This window comes from Numida meleagris, chromosome 6 (genome assembly GCF_002078875.1).
Source record: "Numida meleagris isolate 19003 breed g44 Domestic line chromosome 6, NumMel1.0, whole genome shotgun sequence".
NCBI lineage: Eukaryota > Metazoa > Chordata > Aves > Galliformes > Numididae > Numida > Numida meleagris.
Window position 1 is genome coordinate 8,465,136 of NC_034414.1, and position 22,356 is coordinate 8,487,491.

Here is a 22,356-nt window from a genome sequence, read left to right on the forward strand (position 1 = left end):
ATATATTCTTGTTTGTATTGACCATTAGAAAAATGAAACAAACAATCCAAAAAAAAAAAAAAAACCCACCAAAAAACCACATATGGATGTAATTTGTTTTTTTCCCATTTCTCCTTGGTGCATTGAGTGCTGTATTACCATTGCTATAGTGTACGACAAGGTTCTGCAAGTTGCAGTCCATCTTTGAGAAAGAAAATAGTAGCAGAGCACACACAGCACAATCACAGACAGGCAAGATACTGATCTTGCTCACTTGGAGTATATATGGAGCATTTTGCATCTGATGTCTAAGCAGTGTCCAATAGGGTAAAAGTCATTTATTCAAAAACAAAAGATGCAGCAACTCTATGTTTGGACCAGGTTAAAAAAAAAATGCACCGTAGAAATATTTATTGTTTCTCAACTGTATTTTGACTCACAGAGGGAGATCTCAAAGGGGAAATAGCTTTATTGCTGTCCTGACCCTCACGGATGCTCTTGTAGTATCATCAGCTTTGCTGCATGCTTGGTGTTTTGCTCCAACGGACATCTTTCTGTGTATATAAGGAAGCAATGACAAAGAAGAACAAAAAGCACAAAACTCACTCTCTTCTATTGCTACCTGGCCTTCTTTTAAATGCTTGTTTAATAGTGAATGATATTTAAAATTGTTTGATTGGACCTGCTTTGAATGAGGGGATGGATTGCAGAGGGCCTTTCTATTTTGTGATTACTTTTTCTTTAATCTTCCTTTCGTAGTCCTGTTCTCAACTTCCTTGCTGGTAGAATGAGGTCTGATCCATAGAGGAATATTAGCAGCTTTGTTCCATACATATTTAACTGTGTATTTGCATATTGAATTTTTAGTGCAACTTATGTGATTGATTTCCTCTGAATAATAAAGTAGTTACACTTGGACTATTGTGTTTTAATTGGCAGTTTTCTTTTCCTTATGAAACTGTTATAATAACTTGAATCGCCACACAGTTTCTTGGAGTCATGATGATTTATCAAATTTACAGTACACCAGGCAGCTTGATGAGTCTTGTGGTAATATAGTATCTCTAATATGTTCTTCGAATGATGTTTTTCTAGATTTATATAGTCTACTTTGGCTTTGCTCAGGCATTTAGTTTTTCTGAATAGTGATTTTTCTGCTCCATACAAGTCCAAGAAATTGTTAGAATTAAATGCTGTATATTAAAAATTTTGAAAAAAAAGAGAATTAGATTACTGGAAACAGCTGCTGTCCAACCAGGACTGGAATGCATTTCTCAGGCATTTCTCTCAAACGTTTAAAAGTCATTTTACAAATGTTCAGAGAAAACCAAGAAATGAAATTCTGAGCTCTCAGAATTTTGACTGTGGTTATTTCAGCAGTGTATTTTATGCACTATGTCACTTCCAACACATGCTTTTTCTGCTTGTATGCTTTTCCCCTTATGGTCCCTTTCTAAAACTATTGTATTCAAATAGACACCAGAAGTTCGTCTTGAATCACATACAGTTTGAATGTCTCGATTTCAATTGTGTTTTTTCCTGACCAGGCTTAACTGTTCTCTGATCATGTTATTATTGCAGCCAGTAGATCCAGTAGCAGTCCCTAAATAGGAAGTAGGCATACACCATGAACTGGAGCGCAGTAACATTCATGCTAAGATTAATTCAAGCATCCAGCAATCAGCAAATTGAGTGGAACAATTAAGGTTAGTTAATTATATGTTTGTGCTTAATGATATTTTGAGGGTTCTAACACCTTTCTGCTGAAAGGGTTTGAGGTGTTGCCATGAGGAGGTGTGTAGAACAGTCTGTAATCTTGCTTTGTTGTTTGTGTGGCAGCTGTACTATCTGTAGTGCTTGGTAACTTCTCATCTACTAGCATTTGTTTGCATAGTTGCTGGTTTAAGCACACACAAATGGCTTTTATTGTCAGTGGAAAACTGCCTAATTTGAGACTTCTGTAATGTAAGAAATGTAACTCGGTGCTTTTGTTATTAGTCCTGCCTTGGTGCTGCAGCTGTATTGATTGAAGAGCTGGAATGAATGTTTACCTGTCAGCAGATTTATTTTCCTTCCCTCTCCTTCTGTCAAAGCTTGCCTTTAGTAAGCTCTCCTCTGTACTCAGATGTAAGCATGCAAGGGCCATGTTTAATTCCTTTGCTGTAATGCATTTCTGTTAACATTAACAAGAGCTTTGGATATCAGCTGGCTCTTAATCCCAATCCAGTGATGTGGATGATCTCTTGCATCTGCAGAGTTCTCTGAACTCCAAATGAGCCATGCCTAAAACTGTGGAATCACAGCCCAAAAGAAGCCAGGCAGTGCTAATGTGCTGCCCTGGGATTTGGGAGACCCGGGCTCAAATTCCATCTGGAGGGTGGTATCCCACTTTCCTGGCTGGAGATTGCAACTATGCATCATTTAGCATATAGCAAAGAGGCGTGTCTGCAGGATCACTCAAGGAATAGTGGCTGGCACAGGTCTCTACTGCAAAGCCCCTTTAGAGGTGTAAGACATTCGTTGGTTTTCTGGTTGCTGTTTTGAAATGGAATTGGTCCCTGGTATGTGGGTCCCATGCTGTCAGATTTCCAGGATGTTATAAAGCAGCAAGAGGGGATTTAGTGAAGTGTCCACCTAAGTTCCTTCCATAAACAGGACATGATGTTTGTGAGAGGACCTGAGAAGAACAGGTCAGAGAAGCCTCCATCAAACCCTTTGAAAGCAATGTATGTTTCACACCGATCTGTGCTGGATTCTCTGAGGCAATGGAAAGTCTGTGTGTGTGCATGTGGGGGTTGGGAGGCTGAGGGGAGAAACATGCATATTTTTTCTGCCTTTATAGTGGGAGAATGGTGTTCACATGCTAGACTGAGCAAATCTTTGAGTTATAGTCCAAGGTCTGAGCTGGAATAAATTCATGCAGGCCTCATTTATCTGAGTGGAACAGTAGAGGTTTCACAGCAGCTGAGGCTCCGGATTGCTGAATAGAAAGGTTGCATCTGTGAGAGTTCGTTACCCGATCTGGCTTTACATGTGGGTAGCATGGACTTCTGAGATCAGATTATACATCTCTGTCAACAAAACAAGTTAGGTATAGTAATGGAGGAAAAGAACTGTGCTGCTTTTTTTGTTTGTTTCTGGGGTCTGTCCTAATCAATTCCTTGCATCATGTTAATTTCCCTTGGGTGGTTAATCTATTACCAGATAACATGAGATTATTAAATACGTGTGCACAGCAGGCCCTCTTTATCTCTTTGTGCATTGTTGCACTCTGTTGCAAACATTCTATATACACAGGTGCATTACAAATGACATGCCTCTATCTGGTTATAAATATTTTCCATTTGGAATTATCTGCTTCTGCTGCAGAGATGAGAGGTGATCACTTGAGCATGAAAGATAAGGGACTGGAGAAAAAAAAAACAACAAAGCACTGAGCTGCATGCGCAATAAGGGACACAATCCATTGTACAATCCTATTAGATAAAGTGCACCAAACAATTTTCCTTGCATGCCTGGCTGCTGTCATGAATTCAGGTTATATGCCTACAGAGTGACTAAGAGGGAAGAGAGGTTTTTCTGCTGCATACCTGGTATAATAGGCTTGCCTTATTTGCCAGAGGGGAAGTTATCCATGTTAGTACATTCCATTTTTCTAAAGGTTTTGAAATCATTAGTGGAAGAGTGGAAAAGCAGCTCTTCCTGCTGCTAAGATTTTGGGTCACAAATGATCAGATAAAGAAGATGGAAAATCTTAGTTTAAAATCAGGTCCTTCATGGGATTTGTGTCTTTTTGCTGATTTATCTGCTCACTTGTGGCTGCAGAAGTGGAGCAGGTGCCTTGGACCTGCCAGTTGGCTCTTTTGCCTTGGTGCAAGGCAGTGGTTCCCATCCTGACCTACAGACCAGTGTGTATCTTCTTGCCAGCTCAGTGAATGCACAAAGCTGGAGCATAAAAACAAATCGGTAAGATTTTGCACCTAGTAGATAATGTGTCTATCCTCAGTTTCAGTCACAGGGAAGACAATTGTTATGGTAAGCCTCATTTTGTATTGGAGAATATTGCTTTTCCATTCATGGTAGAAGAAGCCATGTTTGTGTCAAGAGCTAAGGTTAAAGAGGGGCATGATAATTCCTGGATGTTTGACAGAAGAATAAATTTTAACCTCATGTTAAAATCTTGATGCTTGCCAAGATGGCAAGCATTCTGCCACACCAAAAGTTCAGCCTTCAGAAAATACACTATTGCATGGTTATGTGGGAGAGTTTTTAGTTATTTATTCATTTAGCTCTCTTGGCAATCCTACAGCTAAATTGCAACTCTTTAAAAATCAGTAAAATGCATCTGTCTCAGGAAAGCATGTGTCAGCTTTTACAAATGTCATTGTTCTGAGAGCTTCGAGGACTTATTTAAGCACTCAGAATGGGAGCACGTTGAAGCAGAAAAGCCAGTGAAAGAGAGGCTTAACTGACTGCTCTCTATGAACATGAGGGAGTAATTTATTACTTATGACAAAACTTTGTATCAGTGACTTAAAAATTTAAAGTCTGGAGCAGATCCACAGCTGTTGTAGGACACTGGAGTCCCATGGGGCTAGGGCACTTTGCTTCATTTGAACATCTAGCCTGATGAATTCCCGCTAGAAGTAACGTGGAGGCACACAGACTATAGGTAATTTGCATGCAACTGGAGGAAAAGCATGTTCTGTAGATGACTTTTCTTCTGAGAAACTCCCTGGGGCAGATGTGAGAAAACTTTTCCATATTATGGACCTTGCTGCAATCCCCCAGCATCCAAGGGGGAGGCAGGATTGTGATCCATGTCACCCCCCTGAGCCCAGGCTGGCCATTCACACAAGCCAGGCAAGCTGCAGTATTGGAAGGAGAACAGTTGCACTGCTAAAGCTTGTCTCACCCACCATTCTCTTTTCCTTTCATTTTCTGAAGCAAAGCACTTTCCTAAAAATGCAAGGCAGCATGAATTAATTTATTAGCACTGTACTGTAATGCTGAATAAGGGAAACGTGACAAACAAAATCTTTGTGGATTTCTTAGAAACAATCAGCCAATGTCTGACAAGTATTAGAACTGAGTTATGCTAACATTAAGCATTGTTATATCACAGAGTTATGACTGCTGCATTTGTGAGGAGAGCTCTGATGCGCTACAGACATCTGTACCTTATGGCGACAGGTCATAGGCTGTATGATTTACAAGTGATAGATCTGCACAGTGTTCCCATGCCATCAATGGCTGTTCTTTCTCTTCAGTTGCAGATACCCAGTCAGCTTAACCAAACTGAGTCTTTGACGAATTCTGTGCTAAAAGGGAAATGCATCTATCTTTATAAGCCTGTTTGTTTTTGTAATTAGAAACTGAATCAACAGTGTATTGAAGATGACACATTTGCTCATTCCCTTTCTTCTCCCTATGGTGGCATAAAGCAGTGAAGCACAATTAATGAAAAACTGTTTATTATTCATGCAGTGTATCCGAGGTGGAGAGAAACAGAACATAGGTTAAAAATATATTACTGAAGACTATCAGTGCCATCACAAACTTTATGATCAGTTCTAGAGGGAGTGTTCCGTCATTCATTCTAGGTAGGCACAATGCTCTGAAACTGTCAAAGACAATTGAACTCGGATTTCTCAAGTAAAGCTCCGGAAAATGTAGGCTGCATGGAGGGGGGGAAGCACCTGCCAAACCTGACTTAAGAATTCTCCTAGGAAATCTGTCATGTTCTGCAGGTAATACTGACTTTGTAGACTTCATTTGCATGTCCTGTGGTCGAGTCAAAATGATAAGTTTTTGTAATGATAAGTTTTTTCCAGTAAAACGTCTTTTCTTCTGGGATAGTCTGCCCGATAGGTGTGGGCTTTGTTAGACAAAGGGTGCAGTATTGCTCTCTTCAGCGGAGTGCCTTTACAAAGCAAGGCTAAGCTGTTTTGAATAACAAAGGCCAGAAAATGCCTGACTGCAAAATACTGCTTTCTCTCCTGTGGACATGCTACAGAGTCGCTGCTTACGGACTAGTATTGAAGATTAGCTGAAATCCAGCAGTCTCCTCAGCCTCCTGGGGCTGATAATGAAGTCCAGAGAAGGATTCCCCTATGGGTAAGCCCATAAGGTTCCCTTGAGACTGTCTCCAGCCATTCTCTTAATTTGCAAAAAGCTGCGGTGCATATTAAAAGCACACACTGCCTAGTAAATGTCGCAGCTATAACGTGCAGCTGAAGTCATGCTGGTGGCAAGCAAAGAACTGAGTTCTGTTCCATTTCCATTTATTTCCATACTACACCTAGCTATGGAAAACATTTTGTGTTTAGTCAAGCTTATGAAGTCAGTCCACATTAGGAAATGTATATGACAGGAGTAAGAATAGCCTACTTGCTAAGAACGGAGGTGATTGAGAGAACAGAGACTCTTTCAAAAGCACTGATTTTCAGGTCTTTGATTAGAGCCTGCTTGCCTTTCATATATTTGATACTCAGCAGAGCTGTTGCATTGTTGCGGCAAATAGCTTCCTGGTATTGTAAAACTATGAACAGCCACTTACACTGAGAACAAAGCTTTGATCTTCATGTTTTGATATTCACCCTTCACCATGCTACGTTTTGGGAATAGAGAACTGTTTTGGACTATTTTTGGATAGGCACAATTTCAATAATATAAATGCATTCTTTCAAATTTAAACTGCTTTTAGCTAGTGGTTGGTTTGATAGATTTTTGCTTGCTGCAAATCTCTGTGTGTTGGGGATAAGCAATAAGAATATGACACTTTGCAAGCACAATGGAAATGTGTGAATATGACTTTTTGGCTTTATAAAGGAAAAAAGTATATTGATCAATACCCAGCAAATCTAGTGTGAAATAGAAAAGTGCTCTGCACTATGTACTTCATATTAACATAGATTTCTGAGTCTTGTTTATGCAAGATGATGCAGTCATGGATAAAACAATGATATGAGCATGGATAAAAGAAATGAACAGTGTGAGGTAGAAAATTCTTGGAATGTATTGAATCCATTCCTAAAACATAGCTGTACTGTCATGGGCTTGTATTGCAGATTATTCCATTTTAATTTTTTGTTTGTTTGCTCATTTTTAATGACAAACTGTACACACCAGCACTTGTCTGTCGTATTCTCTTACTTGCTTGCAAATAGTTCCTCTATGCAAAGGTACATGGCATGCACAGCCTTGCAATGACAGTGCAACTAGCTGCAAACGCATCATGCAATGTGTTTGTCTGAAAGTCTTTCAAGGAGGGATGAATTTAAGGAATCTTTGCGCTTGATCATTCTCCCCTCCGAACTTTCAGAAGCAGGCCCACTGAGGTGTATGGGTTGCACAGGCTTTATGTTAGAGGATCCCTTGTGAAACTTCTTTGTTCCTCTTTATCAGACTGAGAGAGAAAACATCTATCTCCTTTCAAAGGATCGATGTTTAACATGGCTTAAAAAAAAAAGTTTGCTTTTTTTTTCCACTTGCATTAACTATTCTAGTGTGCATATTGAGGTGACTGGTTCCCAGAGTAATTGGCTTACGCTGGTAAGAAGGTGCTGGACTCAGTGCAGAAATCTTCTCTGGCTTGCAGCCAAGAGCAGGTTGTGCAACTAATGCCAGCTAAAACAGTAAAGGGGCTATTGGTTATGTTTTTGAAACAAAACAAAACAAAAAACCCTGCAACCAAAACGGTTGTATTTTAGTATCTTCGAACTAATGGGTCTCCTCTTGTTCTCCAGCCTTTTAGTCTGGCTAACAGGAGAATTCTGTAATGAAAAGTTTCTTTATTTTATGCTAGCCAGAACATTACAAGCTACAGTCAAGAGATAGCTTGGCCTTGAAAGCCTGAGTCAAAAACAGAAGTTTTTCTCTCTAGGACAACCGGATCATAGTTGGCCAGCTTGCCTGGGGAGGTGTGTAGATCAGGAAATGAAAGAGGTGAGAACTTAGGAACGAGCAGATGACATAGGCTGGACTGGGAGGAGCAGAGCTGTCTGGGAAGCAAATGCTTCCGAGGAGAAACCTGTTTCATAAGGTCAGGTGGGAAGTAATGTGTGCTGTCAGTCTGTGAAGAATCAGAACTGCACACAAGCATACCTGGCATGTATAATCATCTCATTTTTTAACATAACCTCACTGAAAACCCTCAAGCATGCACTGACTTGTACAAGCCAGCATGTGAGAAGCTGTGGCACTCCTCTCCGCTGCGGCCTCCAAGTGTTGTCCCCCTGTGCTGGGCTGGGGGACGCCAGCTCTCCAATGCCACTTACATGCTGTGCAAGTGCATGGCAAAAGCCAAATGGAGCTTGAAGTGTAAATGGACTGAAAAGAAGAAACGAGTGATCACGTTTCACAGATGGGGAATTGATTTATAAAGAAGTTAAGTGGCTTGCTCAAGATTTCACAGAAAAGACTAGACAGCATTAGCTTTTAATGTGGATCTGATGATTTCCAGTTTAGCATCATAAGCACAGGAGTATTATTCTGCCTCACAGCAGACATTTATGGATTATGGAGAAATTGGGATGAAAGGGAATTTAATGATGCTGAGGGAATTCTTGGTGCTACCATGACATAAGTAGAACACAGCAATGCTGATAAGCAATAGGAGTAAACAGTGCTTTCAGTTAATAATATTGAACAGCATATTTGAGTTCTACCCTTTGTATTTCCTCATGCAATGGTCTTTAAGCCAGAGACACAATAACTGCTGATAAAAAAAAAAAAAAAAAGGTTTTCATATTTTAACTAGAAGTAATTTTCCTCCTCTGTATTTGCTGGTCTGTTTTCTACTTTAAAAAAGAGCAGATACTGTGGAAGTTCTTAGTAGAGGAAGAAAGTTGTTGCTGAAGTTCCGAAAAAAGCAGTAGAAAAAGTATAAATAATTCATTTTATTCTTTCTCTTCTTGAAGTATTAGTAAGTTCGGCATATTTTTCTGGAAATATGAGATAGTTATCTTATTTGCTGCTACAGCAACATAATGTGCGCTTACACAGCTATGGTCCATTGTGACAGAGTGCTTTGTCTCATGGCATGTTAATGTTAAACAATTACAGGATTCTGGCAATCATTTTAGGCTGAGTTATTAAACTTGGAATTTTTTATTACTATATAATTTGTGGTCCTTCTGTTGGTGGCTTTTTTCATGTTGTTGTTATTTTGTCTCTTTTTAGATTTGACTACTTGAGAGCTTGTAGTAGTTTAATCAACATGGAGATGGAGTATTCCCCTGCGTGAAGACTCTTGTTTTGCTGAAGGAACAGATTTTTACATCTTGGCAAACTGATGCTTCTTCTTAATATCTAATTCTTTCCTTTGTGCAGAAGAACTCAAGGAGAAACTAAGGAAGTATGTTGATGAAGTGAATGCCCGGAAGCCTGGTTTCATCAAGATTGTCCGACATAGCAAACAAGAAGGGCTGATTAGGTCTCGAGTTAGTGGATGGAGAGTAGCCACAGCACCGGTAGTTGCTCTCTTTGATGCCCATGTGGAATTCAATGTGGGATGGTATGTGTCTCCTTGTACTTCTTTAAAGAAGGCACGTTTTCTAAGCACTGTTTATAAATCACTAAATGCTATTTCTCTTGCACATAGAGGGTGAATTAGCATTCTGATACATTTAATAAAAAGTTTCAGAGATGGGCATATTCATGAAAAAGGCATTTGTGCTATGTAATGTAATCTAGGTATATTTTTCCTAGTGTGTTATCTACAGGTGTAATTACAGTGTATTTAAGTATATTGGAAAACTGCATGTTAAGTGAGCTCCTGTTTCCTGTACCTAAAATCACACAGAATCACAGAATTGTAGGGGCTGGAAGGGACCTCCAGAGATCATTGAAAATATCTGAATCTATTGTGTATTAAGTGTATTAGTAAGTTGTAAAGGGTAATTTTGGCATGAAGAAACTGAGAAAGGTAGGCTGGTTACAGATATGAGGGAACAGTTTGCAGTTAGAAGCAGCACACTTATTATTCAGGTTTTGCTCCTTTGTGATTCTTGAGTTCTCTTCAAATCTCAGGGCAATATTTTAAATTGTTCTCAGGAAACAGAAAATGCTTAACATTTGTGTATCTTCCAAATATCCAAATAATGGCTTGTAAAACTACTGAGAAAAATTCTATTTTCTATGCCTGTGCTTTTCAGAAATCAGCTCCCTCCAGTAGTGCCCCTTATGGGCAAAGGGTTGGAGGAAATTGACCTTCTTTTAATAAAAAATAATGTTTCTTTTATGTTCTACAGTGTAAACAAAGAAGTGTCATTTTGTCTCTGAGGTTGCTGCTCTGTGCAAAAGTAGCACGTAACTAAAAACATACTTTTAAAATCGTATGATCTAGACTTAATATCTTTGTTTTTTTTCTTGAGTAAAAAAGATTGTAAAAAGGCAGGAGGTGCTGTCCATAGGATAAATCTATTGTTAAATCTGATCTTGATAATATTGAGAGCCTGAAGTTATTGTTACTTGGTAGCAAGGATGTAAACGCTCTGTAATATGCAGATAGTAATTTCTTAAGTACTCCAGCTAACATTAAGGATAATAACAGGGCATCCTTGAAAAAATAGTGTAGTGTGTTATTTTGGGGCAGATCTTGCTCTGTCCAATCTCCACCTCAAAGGAAAGAGAGCTCTGAATGTCTAACTGTTCTTTCTGAAATGCACAGCGTTAGTTGGTATGTCCATCTGACATAGTCTTCTCTTCTCTTCTCTTCTCTTCTCTTCTCTTCTCTTCTCTTCTCTTCTCTTCTCTTCTCTTCTCTTCTCTTCTCTTCTCTTCTCTTCTCTTCTNTTCTCTTCTCTTCTCTTCTCTTCTCTTCTCTTCTCTTCTCTTCTCTTCTCTTCTCTTCTCTTCTCTTCTCTTCTCTTCTCTTCTCTTCTTTTTTTTTTTTTTTTTAGGGCTGAACCAGTGCTCACTAGGATAAAGGAAAACAGAAAAAGGGTCATTTCTCCATCATTTGATAACATTAAGTACGATAATTTTGAAATAGAAGAATATCCCCTCTCAGCACAAGGGTTTGACTGGGAGCTATGGTGCCGTTACTTGAACCCTCCTAAGTCATGGTGGAAACTGGAGAACACAACTGCTCCAATAAGGTAATGTGCCACTGTGACCTAGATTAGTGTACCACAGGAAATGCTCATCTAGATGTGACAGATGGTGAGTGGTCTCAGCTATGTAATAGGTTTACTGACTGTAATGTTAAATTAGATGTTAAATTAGTTAGATGTCCTTGAGCTGTCCTCTTTTGCTTTTCTTCTTGGCTCCCAACACGTTCATTAAGAAAACTTTTATCAGGAGATCTTTTAAAATAGGTTTCATTGTTATTAGCGTGGGGCTACACACTTAGCCGAAGTGAAATAGTAGACTTGAATGCTCAGCAGCCCTCCGGTCTCCAAATGTTGTCTTCTAATTTAGTGGTAATGGGCCAGTAACAACATTTTCTTTGCAAATGCATTATATAACAGAATCACTCTAACAGCTGTATTCTTTATAATACTGCCACATAGCTTTATAGCTTTGTTCTGTCATAGGAGTTAATGCCGGTTGACCAACAGCATGTTAGCAACTACTTATTAAATCCTTACTTTGATACAATCTACCTCTGTATTTGCTTTTCTTGTCTGGAGTGCTGTCAGACTAACACAGAACAATATCTCCTTATCTCTGGAAGGCAGATAGAATCTGAATCCCCCCTGCATCTCTGCTGTCTAGGCATTCATATCAAGGAGATTGTTAGTACCTGTACTCTAGCTCTCTGCAGAATCAAAGGATGAAGACTGTTTTTACCAGCTGCAAAGCAGAACCTTAAGTAGCAGTGGCTGCATGAGGGATTCATCAGTAGCAATCAGTTACTTGTTCCATGCAGTCTGTACAAGGCATATCTTTCATCCAGCAGTTCTCTTGTTGGGAGTTGTTGGCTTAGACACACTGGACTGTTCTGACCCAGCTGATGGTTATTTGAACAGGACTTGGAATTGCAAAGTAGTAGCTAAAAATTCACAGGTTCGCCACTGACATAAAGAGGTGGTAATTTCCACATCATTAGAAGTGTTTCATAGTTTTAATGAACTGTGTTAGTAATATGAAAATACTTTGAAATATTGTACTAATTCCTGGAGAGGCAAACTTGTATTAACTGTGATGGCTCTTTAGGGAAAGGTAGTTATGCTCAATGAAGAAGAAATCTTCAGTTCCATTTTATCCCAAAACTCTGTATTTTGGAGTAAATGTCCTTTAAGAATATTGCATGTTTAGTTTTGTGGGGTTTTTTTTAGTTATTTTTTTCTAGCCCTTTCTTTCCCTTTAGCCTTTTTTTCCGGTGAGATACGATGTGTCCATGTGCTGGATAATTAATTTTTTTTTTTAAAGCCGCATGTATTGATGGTATCTGTCATGCCTTTAAATATGCCTTTGGAATTATTAAAAAAAAAAAAAAGTATTCTGAAAAATACTTGAAAAACAAAAACAACAGTTAATTTCTTCATTTGTAAATATATCAGAAACAATCTTTCATTGTTGTGAAGCATGTACTATAGCACTTCAAATTAAAGTCAGAAATGTATATATTTCTGTAGAATTTTACAGCTTGTGATTAAGACATCCTGTAATGTGTTTGAAAGCAGATGTCTACGCTTATTGCAGCTTGATTGTTTCTAGTAATGCAGGGTGATTTCCCATGTACTGCTAATTAATATCCTGTTGTTCCCAGAGTTTCTGATACCCAGATAATAATCAGAAAAGACATTTTATTTCTTGTCAGTCTGCATTATGAGGTAGGAAAACAATTGAAAATTCCACACTACTCCGCATTCTCCTCCACTGCGTTTCCTACAGGTAAAATTAAACGCAGTGGTTGAACTCTTACCTTCTTAATATTAGCTCTTCTTAGTAGAAGTTGGCTAATTCAGGTCATGACATAAATAGAGCTTACAGGTTTGGTAAAGATATGTGACTTGTTTAAATTTGGTTCAGCACAATAGACTGGTGTTACAGAATATTGGTAGGTTAGGCATTTCTTGAGTCAGAATTGCAGAAGCTGACCTGGAAGTTCCTATTCAAGCAATTACTTCTTTAAAATATGCTTAAAGATGAATGTTTTCTTAAATACAGACGAACATAGCTTCTGGCCAAACACACAAAACCATGCACCATTGGGTAGCCTTGTTAATTACCACAGACAAGAAACCTGGGAACTTAGCAGAGGCAGACTGCTCCACATTTTGGCTACAATGTCTGATGCACCAGAAACAAAGCTGGGGTTCTTGGATCTAGTACTCTGAGCACTTAAATCCTATGTGTTCTGGTGAATGTGTTTGTCCAGTAATTTTGAATCTATTTTCCCTCAGTCGTGCTTATTTCATTACAGAATCAAGGACACTGGAAGACAAACCTGTCTAAATCTCTTTAAGAAAGAGATTTCTTCTAAGAATCTGTCTGACATGCTCTTTGACCCAGCAATGATAAATTTAATTTCTGAATAATACAAATACATGTATTCTACCTGTTAATTTCAGTTTCTCTTGCTTTTTTCTTCCAGAAGTCCTGCATTAATTGGGTGCTTCATAGTAGACCGAGAATATTTCCAAGAGATTGGCTTACTAGATGAAGGCATGGAAGTATATGGAGGAGAAAATGTGGAACTTGGGATCAGGGTAAGAAACGTATACACCTGATGCTGGTAGCTCACGTTTAAAATACAGCCTGATCTTCATTATGGGGTGGGGAAAAAATGTGGAGTCACCAAGATAGGGATGAATGCATGCAAAGAAAATGCATAACTCAAATAAAAGGGCAAAAGTTTGCATTTTTTTTAAGAGAGTTTATATGGTTAAAGGATAGAAATGCAGAAATGGGTATTCTTTCATACAGCCAACAATGCTAGAGTTCTGCACAGATGATAACTAAAACTCCCTGCTTGCCTGCAATCCCAGGCACAGTAAGGAAGATAGATTCTCATAGACTTAATGGAAAAAGCTTTTCTAGATTTGTTTATTTATTTAAATTAGGAAATTCTTACATTAGGAATTTCTAAGGAGAAAGCTAGAATATGCAAGCATTTATGCCACCTTACCTCTGCAGGGGAATGAAGGTATTCATAAAGTACTGAAGTTGCACAAGAGCTCATTTTCTTCTTCCATCTGTGTACTGTTTGCAGTACTTCCTGTGATTTGTGTACCTCTTCTCTCTTCACAGCTAAATACCATCAAAAAATATAGTGCTGTTCCATTTGAGATTCATTTAGCTTTTTTTGATACAAAAGAAATTCCTGTCTTGATAGGTGGTAATGAAAAATGGAATGACGTGTGTTATAAAAGCTATATTCCAAAGCCTCCTATTGAAATGTTAGTGGACCATTGTATTTTGTGCATTTTGGTTGCCAGAATAAAAATACATGGTTATATATTAGTTTAAAAAAAAAAAAAAGTGTCTTTAAAAATAAATAATTTTCTGATGAGACTGTGAGTAAAACAACTAAAAAATACTCATTTTTTACTTTTGGGTTTCTGCAATTCTGTTCCTACCACCTGTCAGAGATAAAATGATATTGCAAGAAGACTGAAGGGCAGGTACATTGTTCCATTAGAGCGCAGTTGTAAGGAAAGGGAGAGAGAAATGCAATACTGCTTCTTTTAATAACACCATTCTCCTGACTGTGAGAGCCAGAGAGCCTTATTCTATTCCTGAAACCCGATTTCACAGTTCAGTGTTGCATTGAGTTGAAAATTAGTGTCACTTTGATTTTACTTTTCTTTTTTCAACTGACAAAACTAGTCTCCATGTGAGAGTAAGGAGTTTTATCTGGTTCTGCATCATGAGAAATATGTTATCCATTCTGCTGTACTTTGTCTTGCAGAAGTTGTTCTTGAAGAGTGCTTAGATAGGCAGGACCAGAGAGACACAAATCTCTTCATGTTTGAAACTTTGGAGCAGACTGGATCATTGGAATAAGGCCCAGCTCTGATTTCCTTATGGCTTTTTTCCCTGTCTCCAGCGAAGCAGTGCCTGACCTACATAAAATACTTTCATCTCTAACAGATTGTAATGTGCAAGGTAGCATAATGTATGCTGCCTCATCTAACTTTATCCTGACTTGGATCTGTGTTCCTGGCTCTATCAAAACAAATTACTGAGCAGATTTTTCAGCAGGTTATTACCAACTCTTCTCACAATTCTCAGCATATCCTAGATAATACCAGGATGAGTTTAAGTGTACAGTGCAGTATTAGAACTTCTGGGAATCACAGTATTATTTCTGCTGTTGCTAAGCTTTATAAGCAAGCTCCTATCCTCAGTCAGCTGCTTCTTCCTGCACTTCACAGGTATGTACCTGTGGCCATACACTGTTTCCTGACAAAATATGGGTGGCTGCTTAGAATGTGTTGTTGCAGTGTCAGCAGCTGTGTCGTTCATTTGCATCCCTAGTGCTCATCCTAAGTGGTGCCTCCTTTAGATAGGTCAGAAGGAGATTTCACACCAGATGTTCTGTCTCTGCAGCACCAAATAGTTACCTCTAGATTATCTGTGTCGCTTTCAGAGGCAGGGTCTACTATGAATCAGTAAAGGCAGTTGTTCTACAAAAACTATGTTGCAAATACATAATTAATGCAAAAAATAATGTTTCCGTTTTAAAAATGATGCTCTCAGGTTGTTCTGTTTGCTTCATCTTTCATCACTATTTTCTTGGTTTAAAAAGCATCAAACTTCACCTACTATTCTGCTTTATGTTCTACATTACCATGTAGGGGTGGGGATATGAATTGTGCCCAAAATGGCCTGGTGTCCAGGCTGAGAAGTAGGATGTTGTGTATTGCATTCTCTCATTTGATGGAGTTGAATTTGTTTGTTTTCTCCATGTCCTGAGTTTCTCAGCAGAAGTCAAATAGCCTGGTCCCTTTCCAGTATTTAGGTACTGGAAATCAATTCCTTCATTGAGAAATTTTATGCAGTAAGCATGTAAGAAAAAATATTTTCAGAATGAGGAAAATTTTGTTTATGAGAGTGGATAGCGATAGGACAAGAGGGAATGGTTTTAAACTGAGACTGGGGAGATTTAGGTTAGATATTAGGATGAAGTTCTTCATGCAGAGGGTGGTGATGCACTGGAACATGTTGCCCAGGGAGGTTGTGGATGCCCCGTCCCTGGAGGCATTCAAGGCCAGGCTGGACGTGGCTCTGGGCAGCCTGGTCTAGTGGTTGGCGACCCTGCACACAGCAAGGGGGTTGAATCTAGATGATCTTTGAGGTCCTTTTCAACCCAGGCTATTCTATGATTCTATGAAAGGTACCATTCAACTACAGAAACAGCAGTGAGAGTAAGGGTTGTTTGAGCTACCTGTTTATCTTAAGCTTGTTAAGTTGAACAAGGTCCTTATAGTACTATTTCATTCCAGAGGAAATAAAGCCACTGTTAGCCAAGCTCACACGTACCAGCTAGAGCATCATGCAATTACAGGACTGCATAAGCTGATGTCTCTGTGCCTATGTGCAGAGGCAACGCCTTATTCTCTATTTGCTTTTTTGGCAGCGGCATCTTCAACAGTGTGAGATAAGATTTAATCTCCTAGCTGAGATGCTTCTGAGAAGCAAAGTCTACCTACTTAGGATGTCTTTTCGTTGTATAGGAGAAATCACTTGCTGTGTCTTCTGAAATCTTGAAATAGTTTGTTTTCAGCTGAACTAGCAGCGTTCTCACTGCATAGGGCCAGGAATCAGATCCTGATGCAGTGGAAACTTATCAGAATCCCCTCCCAGGAGCAGTTTTTGCCACCTCATCATCTGAACAAATGTCTATTTCTTTTGTATTGCATGAGCATATGAAAATCCCAACTATTGGATACTGAATCTGAAGCATTGGTTGCTGCTAAGCTGTAACAAGACATGGAAAACAGGTGTTTGAGTGGAGGATTATTCACTTCATTCTGATGAGTTAGTTTCTCCTCTCAGCAGAATTCATCTCTACTTTGGAGTGTTATTTTAACTTCTAAGATTTTTACCTTGTCTATGGCATTGTAATAGTATTTGTAAAATATTAAACATACGTTATCAAACAGATGTTAATAGAATTCAGTTGCCTTGAGCTGGAAACTGACAAATTTGTTCAAAACAGGAATGTGTTTTGAATGTTAGAAGCAACACGGTATTTTCTTCTCAAGCAGATATTTTCTGGCAAAACTATTTATTTGACCCATAAGAAAACAAAGGCAGGCTGTTTGATGCAAGACTTGGCAGCACCCTTTTGAGCAGCTCGGTCACTTAGTCTGAGATTGCTGAAAGATTCATTTACCATGTCCCTGAATCATATTCTTAAATTTGCGTTAGAATGAGTAATTCTTCCTCTGGGTTTATTTGTGATCATTTGCAATTAAATGGACTTAAGTTTGCTTTTACGGGGCCAGATTAAGTTTGGAGGGTAAAATGGAATCACGTTCCTTATCTAAGAGAAGAAATATCTATAGCAGAAACAAAGTGTGAGTATAAGGCTGGGATTTTTAACTTTTGTTTAGGCTCTCCGTCAGGGCTGTGTTTGGACTTGTGTTACTTGCATATAGAAGCCCCTACTCAGAAGCTCCTACAAATCCATTGCAATCAATTAGATGCATTCAGTTAGATTCTGCACTAGGTGGTTCAGGACTCATTTTCAATAGGCATCTTAGAGGCCTGTTGCAGTTTCTTATCAAGAGCAAGCCTGTAGCAATAATTTGTCTTTTAAAGTGACCTACATGTTTGATGAAGCTTCCAAATACTCTGCTAAGACACACATTTTTTTGTATCATTTTTAGGAACAAATATTCAGTGATTTGCCTCCGATCACAGACTAAGTCATCATCAGAGTTAAGGGAATGTAAGCTCAGACTTTGACTTAGAGTAATTGTGTGTGCCAGAAAGACTTTGTGCTTGCAGGTGAATTCATGTTCACAGGGATATAATGGCTTTGTTAAATGGGTAAAAGAAAATTTTGTAGAAGGTAATAGCTCTTTAATGGAAAAGGAATGGGTCTTTCTCTCACTGAAAGATATATCAAGACTCCGCATCAGATGACCTAGAGGGAAAATTGCATTTATAGTTCAAACTGATTATGGCACTCTACTTTTATAAAGTATGTTGCCATAGTGAAATTAGTTGTATTTGCTATAAAGTAGCATTATAATAAATACGTCATCTTAATTAGCTGTTGGTCTAAAGGTTTGTTTGTCAGGTTTAAATGAAGCTGATTTTTTTATTTTTTTTGTGGGTAGAGAGCTAAAGGAGAGAGGTTTATGAACAGACAAGTAGGAATGAGTCTTTTGACTAGAAAATGTTCCAGTATTATTTGGGGTATTGTCTATATAATATGTCCCCTTTATTGCAGAGCAAGAAGATTAGAAGCCTGTCACACCATTACCCGATCTGTTTTTTTTTTTTTTCTAAATGCCAGAGGTGACTTCTTTCTTTGTTTTTCTGTTTATTTCAAGGTGATTTGGCTCTAACTAGATTTATCTAATTGTTTTCCCTTTTTTAAATTCCCCCTACACCAGCTTCTGGGATCATAATTGCTGCTGGTTGGCCCATTCTGCCTTACTGTGCCTAAAAGCCTATTGCTGGTTTACATGTGCAATCATTTCCAATCCAAAGTATTTGTGTACCCTGATGGTTTCTCACTTGAAATCTCTTTCTATTAATATGCCCTTGTAAAAGCGTTTTTTGTAATAATCACGAGCAAGTGCAGATACTTGCATTTGCTCCCAAACCTCTATATCTATCTGAAAACTTTTGGACTTTTCCTTCTTTTCTTAGAAGTTTCCAGCAATTTTACCTGTCAGTACTTCTAATATAGACCATGAATGATCATGAACATATTACATGTAAATAGATGTCAATTTTCATTAAGGAAAAGCTTTGTACAGTGTACAAGCCAGACTGTAGTCTCACAGCACATTAGAATTAAGCAGCTCTGTTGGTTAGTATTTCCTCCTCCTCCTCCTCCTTGCCCTGCTGTTGCTGTAAGACTTGCACCACACCCATGCTTGGCCTGTGCCAGCACAGCCATCTGAATGGCTGCACTGTATCCTGTCTATCTGAACACATCCTTCTCATTTTAACTTTTTTTGTTTAACTGCAGGAATATTTTTCATGTTAATCAAGTCGTGTTTTGCCATGCTGCTTCACATACTGTTGTGTGAGGAAAATTGAGAGGCGGGTGTGCCAAGAGGTAAAAAATAACTGGGAGGGAACAGAAAAAGTTAGGAAAATTTTCATATGGCTGTGTTTACACGGAGAGAGAGCAGCAGGGTGTGTCATGTATGAACAGCATCCATCTTGTCCTTGCTGCTGGGTCCCCTTCCACGGCACTCCACAGAGCAGTGTGGATGTTTCCCTCAATTCTCTTCAGAAAAATGAATCTAGATGTCCCCCATTCTTGCACTACCAGCTGCAATTACTTGCTGTGGTCTTCAAGTTGTGTTTTAAAATTGATTTTAATAAGTAGGCCGTAGCCCTTTTCACTGGGGAATGATTCACTTTACAGAAGAATCCCTTAGTGTATGATGTTGGATGCTGTTCAGTAATGTTGGGCTGGTGATGTGTCAAGGGAGGGAACTGAGAAATGCAGTAAGAAGAGTATTCTTAGTTGCTCCTTTTAGGTAACACTTAAATATTTCTCTTGAAGATTGTGATTTTTCTTTACCTTTGCATTAAATTTTTATCAGAGAAGTCTGTTTTATTTTTATCCATTTTAAGGATTAAAAATAGAACATTACTAGACTGAACTCTGCAAGAAAAAATTCTAAATACTAACGAAACTTGACTTACAGGGAGTAGCCAGTGCTTTTCATAGCCCATCCTTTCACCAAGAGAAAAAAAAAATTCTTGGCAGTGCAAATACCGTGGAAGTACTTGCCTAACACTCTGTGTAACCACTAGTGGCTTCTCACTGGGAAGGTTAATTTTGTTTTGGAAATTACCTTACCACAGTAACATTGTGAATCCCAAGATGACGCAGACTAAAATTGTCTATTTTTAGGGCTGCCATTGGATCAGAAAAATAAGCAGCCTCTATTGAGAATAAATGAAGGAATTGCTTCTAAACTGTCATGTGTCTAGATAGATGTCAGTCAGGACATCAACAGCAACTGACTTTTGGTGGCTTTCTTTGTTGTTGTTTTTTTTTTTTTTTTGCGTGTGTCAAGCCTCCTGTAAAATAACTGTGGTTTTTTTCCCTGTATTTCCCATGAGTGCCCCAGCAGGTAACCCGCAGCTATAGTGTATGTAATTATACATAGAGACAATATTACCAGTTTTCCAGTGAATCTTTTTTTTTTCTTTTTTTTTTTTTTCTGAGGATTAGCAACTCCCACAGGAAAGTGAATGATTGATACAGCACCAGCTAATACGTCATGTTGCTCTACCCTGCGAGGAAGGGGGAAGAGGCTCTTGGAGATTTATCACAGATGCTTTTTCACTCTTTTTGCCTGTGTGGCTGCACATTACCAGCTGAGCTTTAATGTAGACATCTGGATGTTTTATGAGAGGAAATTGTTGTTTACAGTGGAATCTGTCACCGTAAAACGCTTCTTGGTCAATATGCACTTACAAATCAGTGGACTCGGGTCAGATGCAATTTAATTAAAGCATTATTATAAAATAGCCTGATGTTTAATATCTCTTAATACCTTATGTCACAGCATGGTGGAGATAATGTTTTAGCTGGTATTACTTCATGGAGTAATCTGAGAAGATGGTTTACTCTTGTTTTAAGGTGATATGGGGGGGGAAACCTCCCTGGAATTTAATCTTTATTGAGAGCTCTTAGTTCTGCAGGACTGAGTGAGTAATCTAATAAAGATCAGACAAAAATCTGTGTTAGGGGGCAAGGAATTGTACTGTAACAGAACTGGTGAGATGATCAAAATTGATTCAGTGGGGACCTAGTGTGTTTGGGTCAAAGCTTCAAAAGCCAAACACCTTTACACGTCATGGCACCTTCAGCTTGGTCTTCTGGTACTGACTACAAGTGCAAGGTCAGCAAGGGTGATCAAGCTGAGTGCAGCCACAGTTGGGGAGAGAAAGGCAAAAACATTAGTGAAGGGTGGTGAGTTATACTGCTCCATGAATACTGAACCAATGGTGACCTAGTTATTCAGTTTGCTTTGTTTTAGCTGTTTAGGGGGAAAAGTGATTACTTTGACTTCCTATTCTTGATGTAAAGTTGACAATGTAGTGATTTATGTCATATGCTTACTGTGCCTACCAATGAGATGGACAAATTTGAAAGAGAACAGAACAAAACCTTACACCTTCAGTGACTCCTGAAGCATTTTATCTCCAGTAGCAAGGCGTAGAGTAGCTTCCTGCAATTAACGAACAGTAACACAGCGTAGGTAGTTTAACAGTGTGTGGTGAAAGTTTTACAGCTCATGAGGATAAGTGCAAAATTAACCCCTGCAGAACAACCAAAAATTCTAGGAACATAATGAAACAATTAACTAAAAAGGGAAGAAAACTACTAATAATTTAATATTGGAAAGAATGTTTACATGTATTACATTTTCAATTAGGCTGTTCTATAAGGACACTATTAATGTGAAATGAGGCTTATGAGACAATTATTGATGACTTCAAAAGTGAGATTGGAGGGACAGTTTACATTTTACAAATTGAGAGTGGCTCTAGTTATGTTAAAGTGTTTTTATTTTCTTTTAAAAGTTCTTTTAGATTGTGGGGAGGGTGTTTTTGTAGGTTGCTTACAGTTTCACATTGTCAGCTTGGTTGTAGAAAAAAGCTATCAGTGCACAAATATATGTTTACCTGAAAATATGAGAGGCTTGTATGATGATAAGTAGAATAGTCTTCAAAAACCTCAAAGGGCTTCAGTAAAACAGGAGTAATTAAAAAAAAAAATCTTTCTGTTCAGTCTCTGACATGCAACAATCTGCTTACTGTTCTGAGATCTGACTGTAGGCAGTCACTTGAAATTGTTACACCCCAATTTTCTGCTCTGCAGGAGTATACACCGAGGGCATGATTTTCTTCTCCAGCCCTTTCAATATCTAGAAGCTGGAAGTAAAACAGAATCGTGACTTGAGTAAGCAGTGGTTTTTCTTACTGTCCACCCATATTCTGATTTTTCACATTCTGAGTGACTCAGGACAGCACTCTGCCTTCAATTTTACTGCTTAAGGCAGACTTCTTTAATGAGACCATCTTGTCTGGGACCATTGGGATAAGCAAAACTGTGCATGGTTTCTTGCTGAATTTGGGGAATGTTAGCCAAAACCAGTTATACTTACTGTAACCGCTGCAGTTATTTGGTGAATGCTATCTTAATTCAGTGGTGATGCACCTAAATAAAGATTAATATATTTCATACAGCAGGCATAGTTTTTAGCTTTA

The 22,356-nt window shown here is 38.5% G+C and overlaps 1 protein-coding gene across 9 annotated transcripts in view; it reads left to right on the top strand.

Moving 5' to 3' along the window:
- The window catches only part of GALNT18 (polypeptide N-acetylgalactosaminyltransferase 18), a 321,281-nt gene that overhangs the window by 239,663 nt on the left and 59,262 nt on the right, over positions 1–22,356 (top strand). For all 9 annotated transcript variants that reach the window (XM_021400989.1, XM_021400987.1, XM_021400985.1 and 6 more), the window contains 3 exons: positions 9,313–9,496; positions 10,884–11,081; positions 13,526–13,640. In XM_021400989.1, coding sequence (XP_021256664.1) covers positions 9,313–9,496; positions 10,884–11,081; positions 13,526–13,640 — 497 coding nt within the window. The remainder of the gene's footprint in view (positions 1–9,312; positions 9,497–10,883; positions 11,082–13,525; positions 13,641–22,356) is intronic.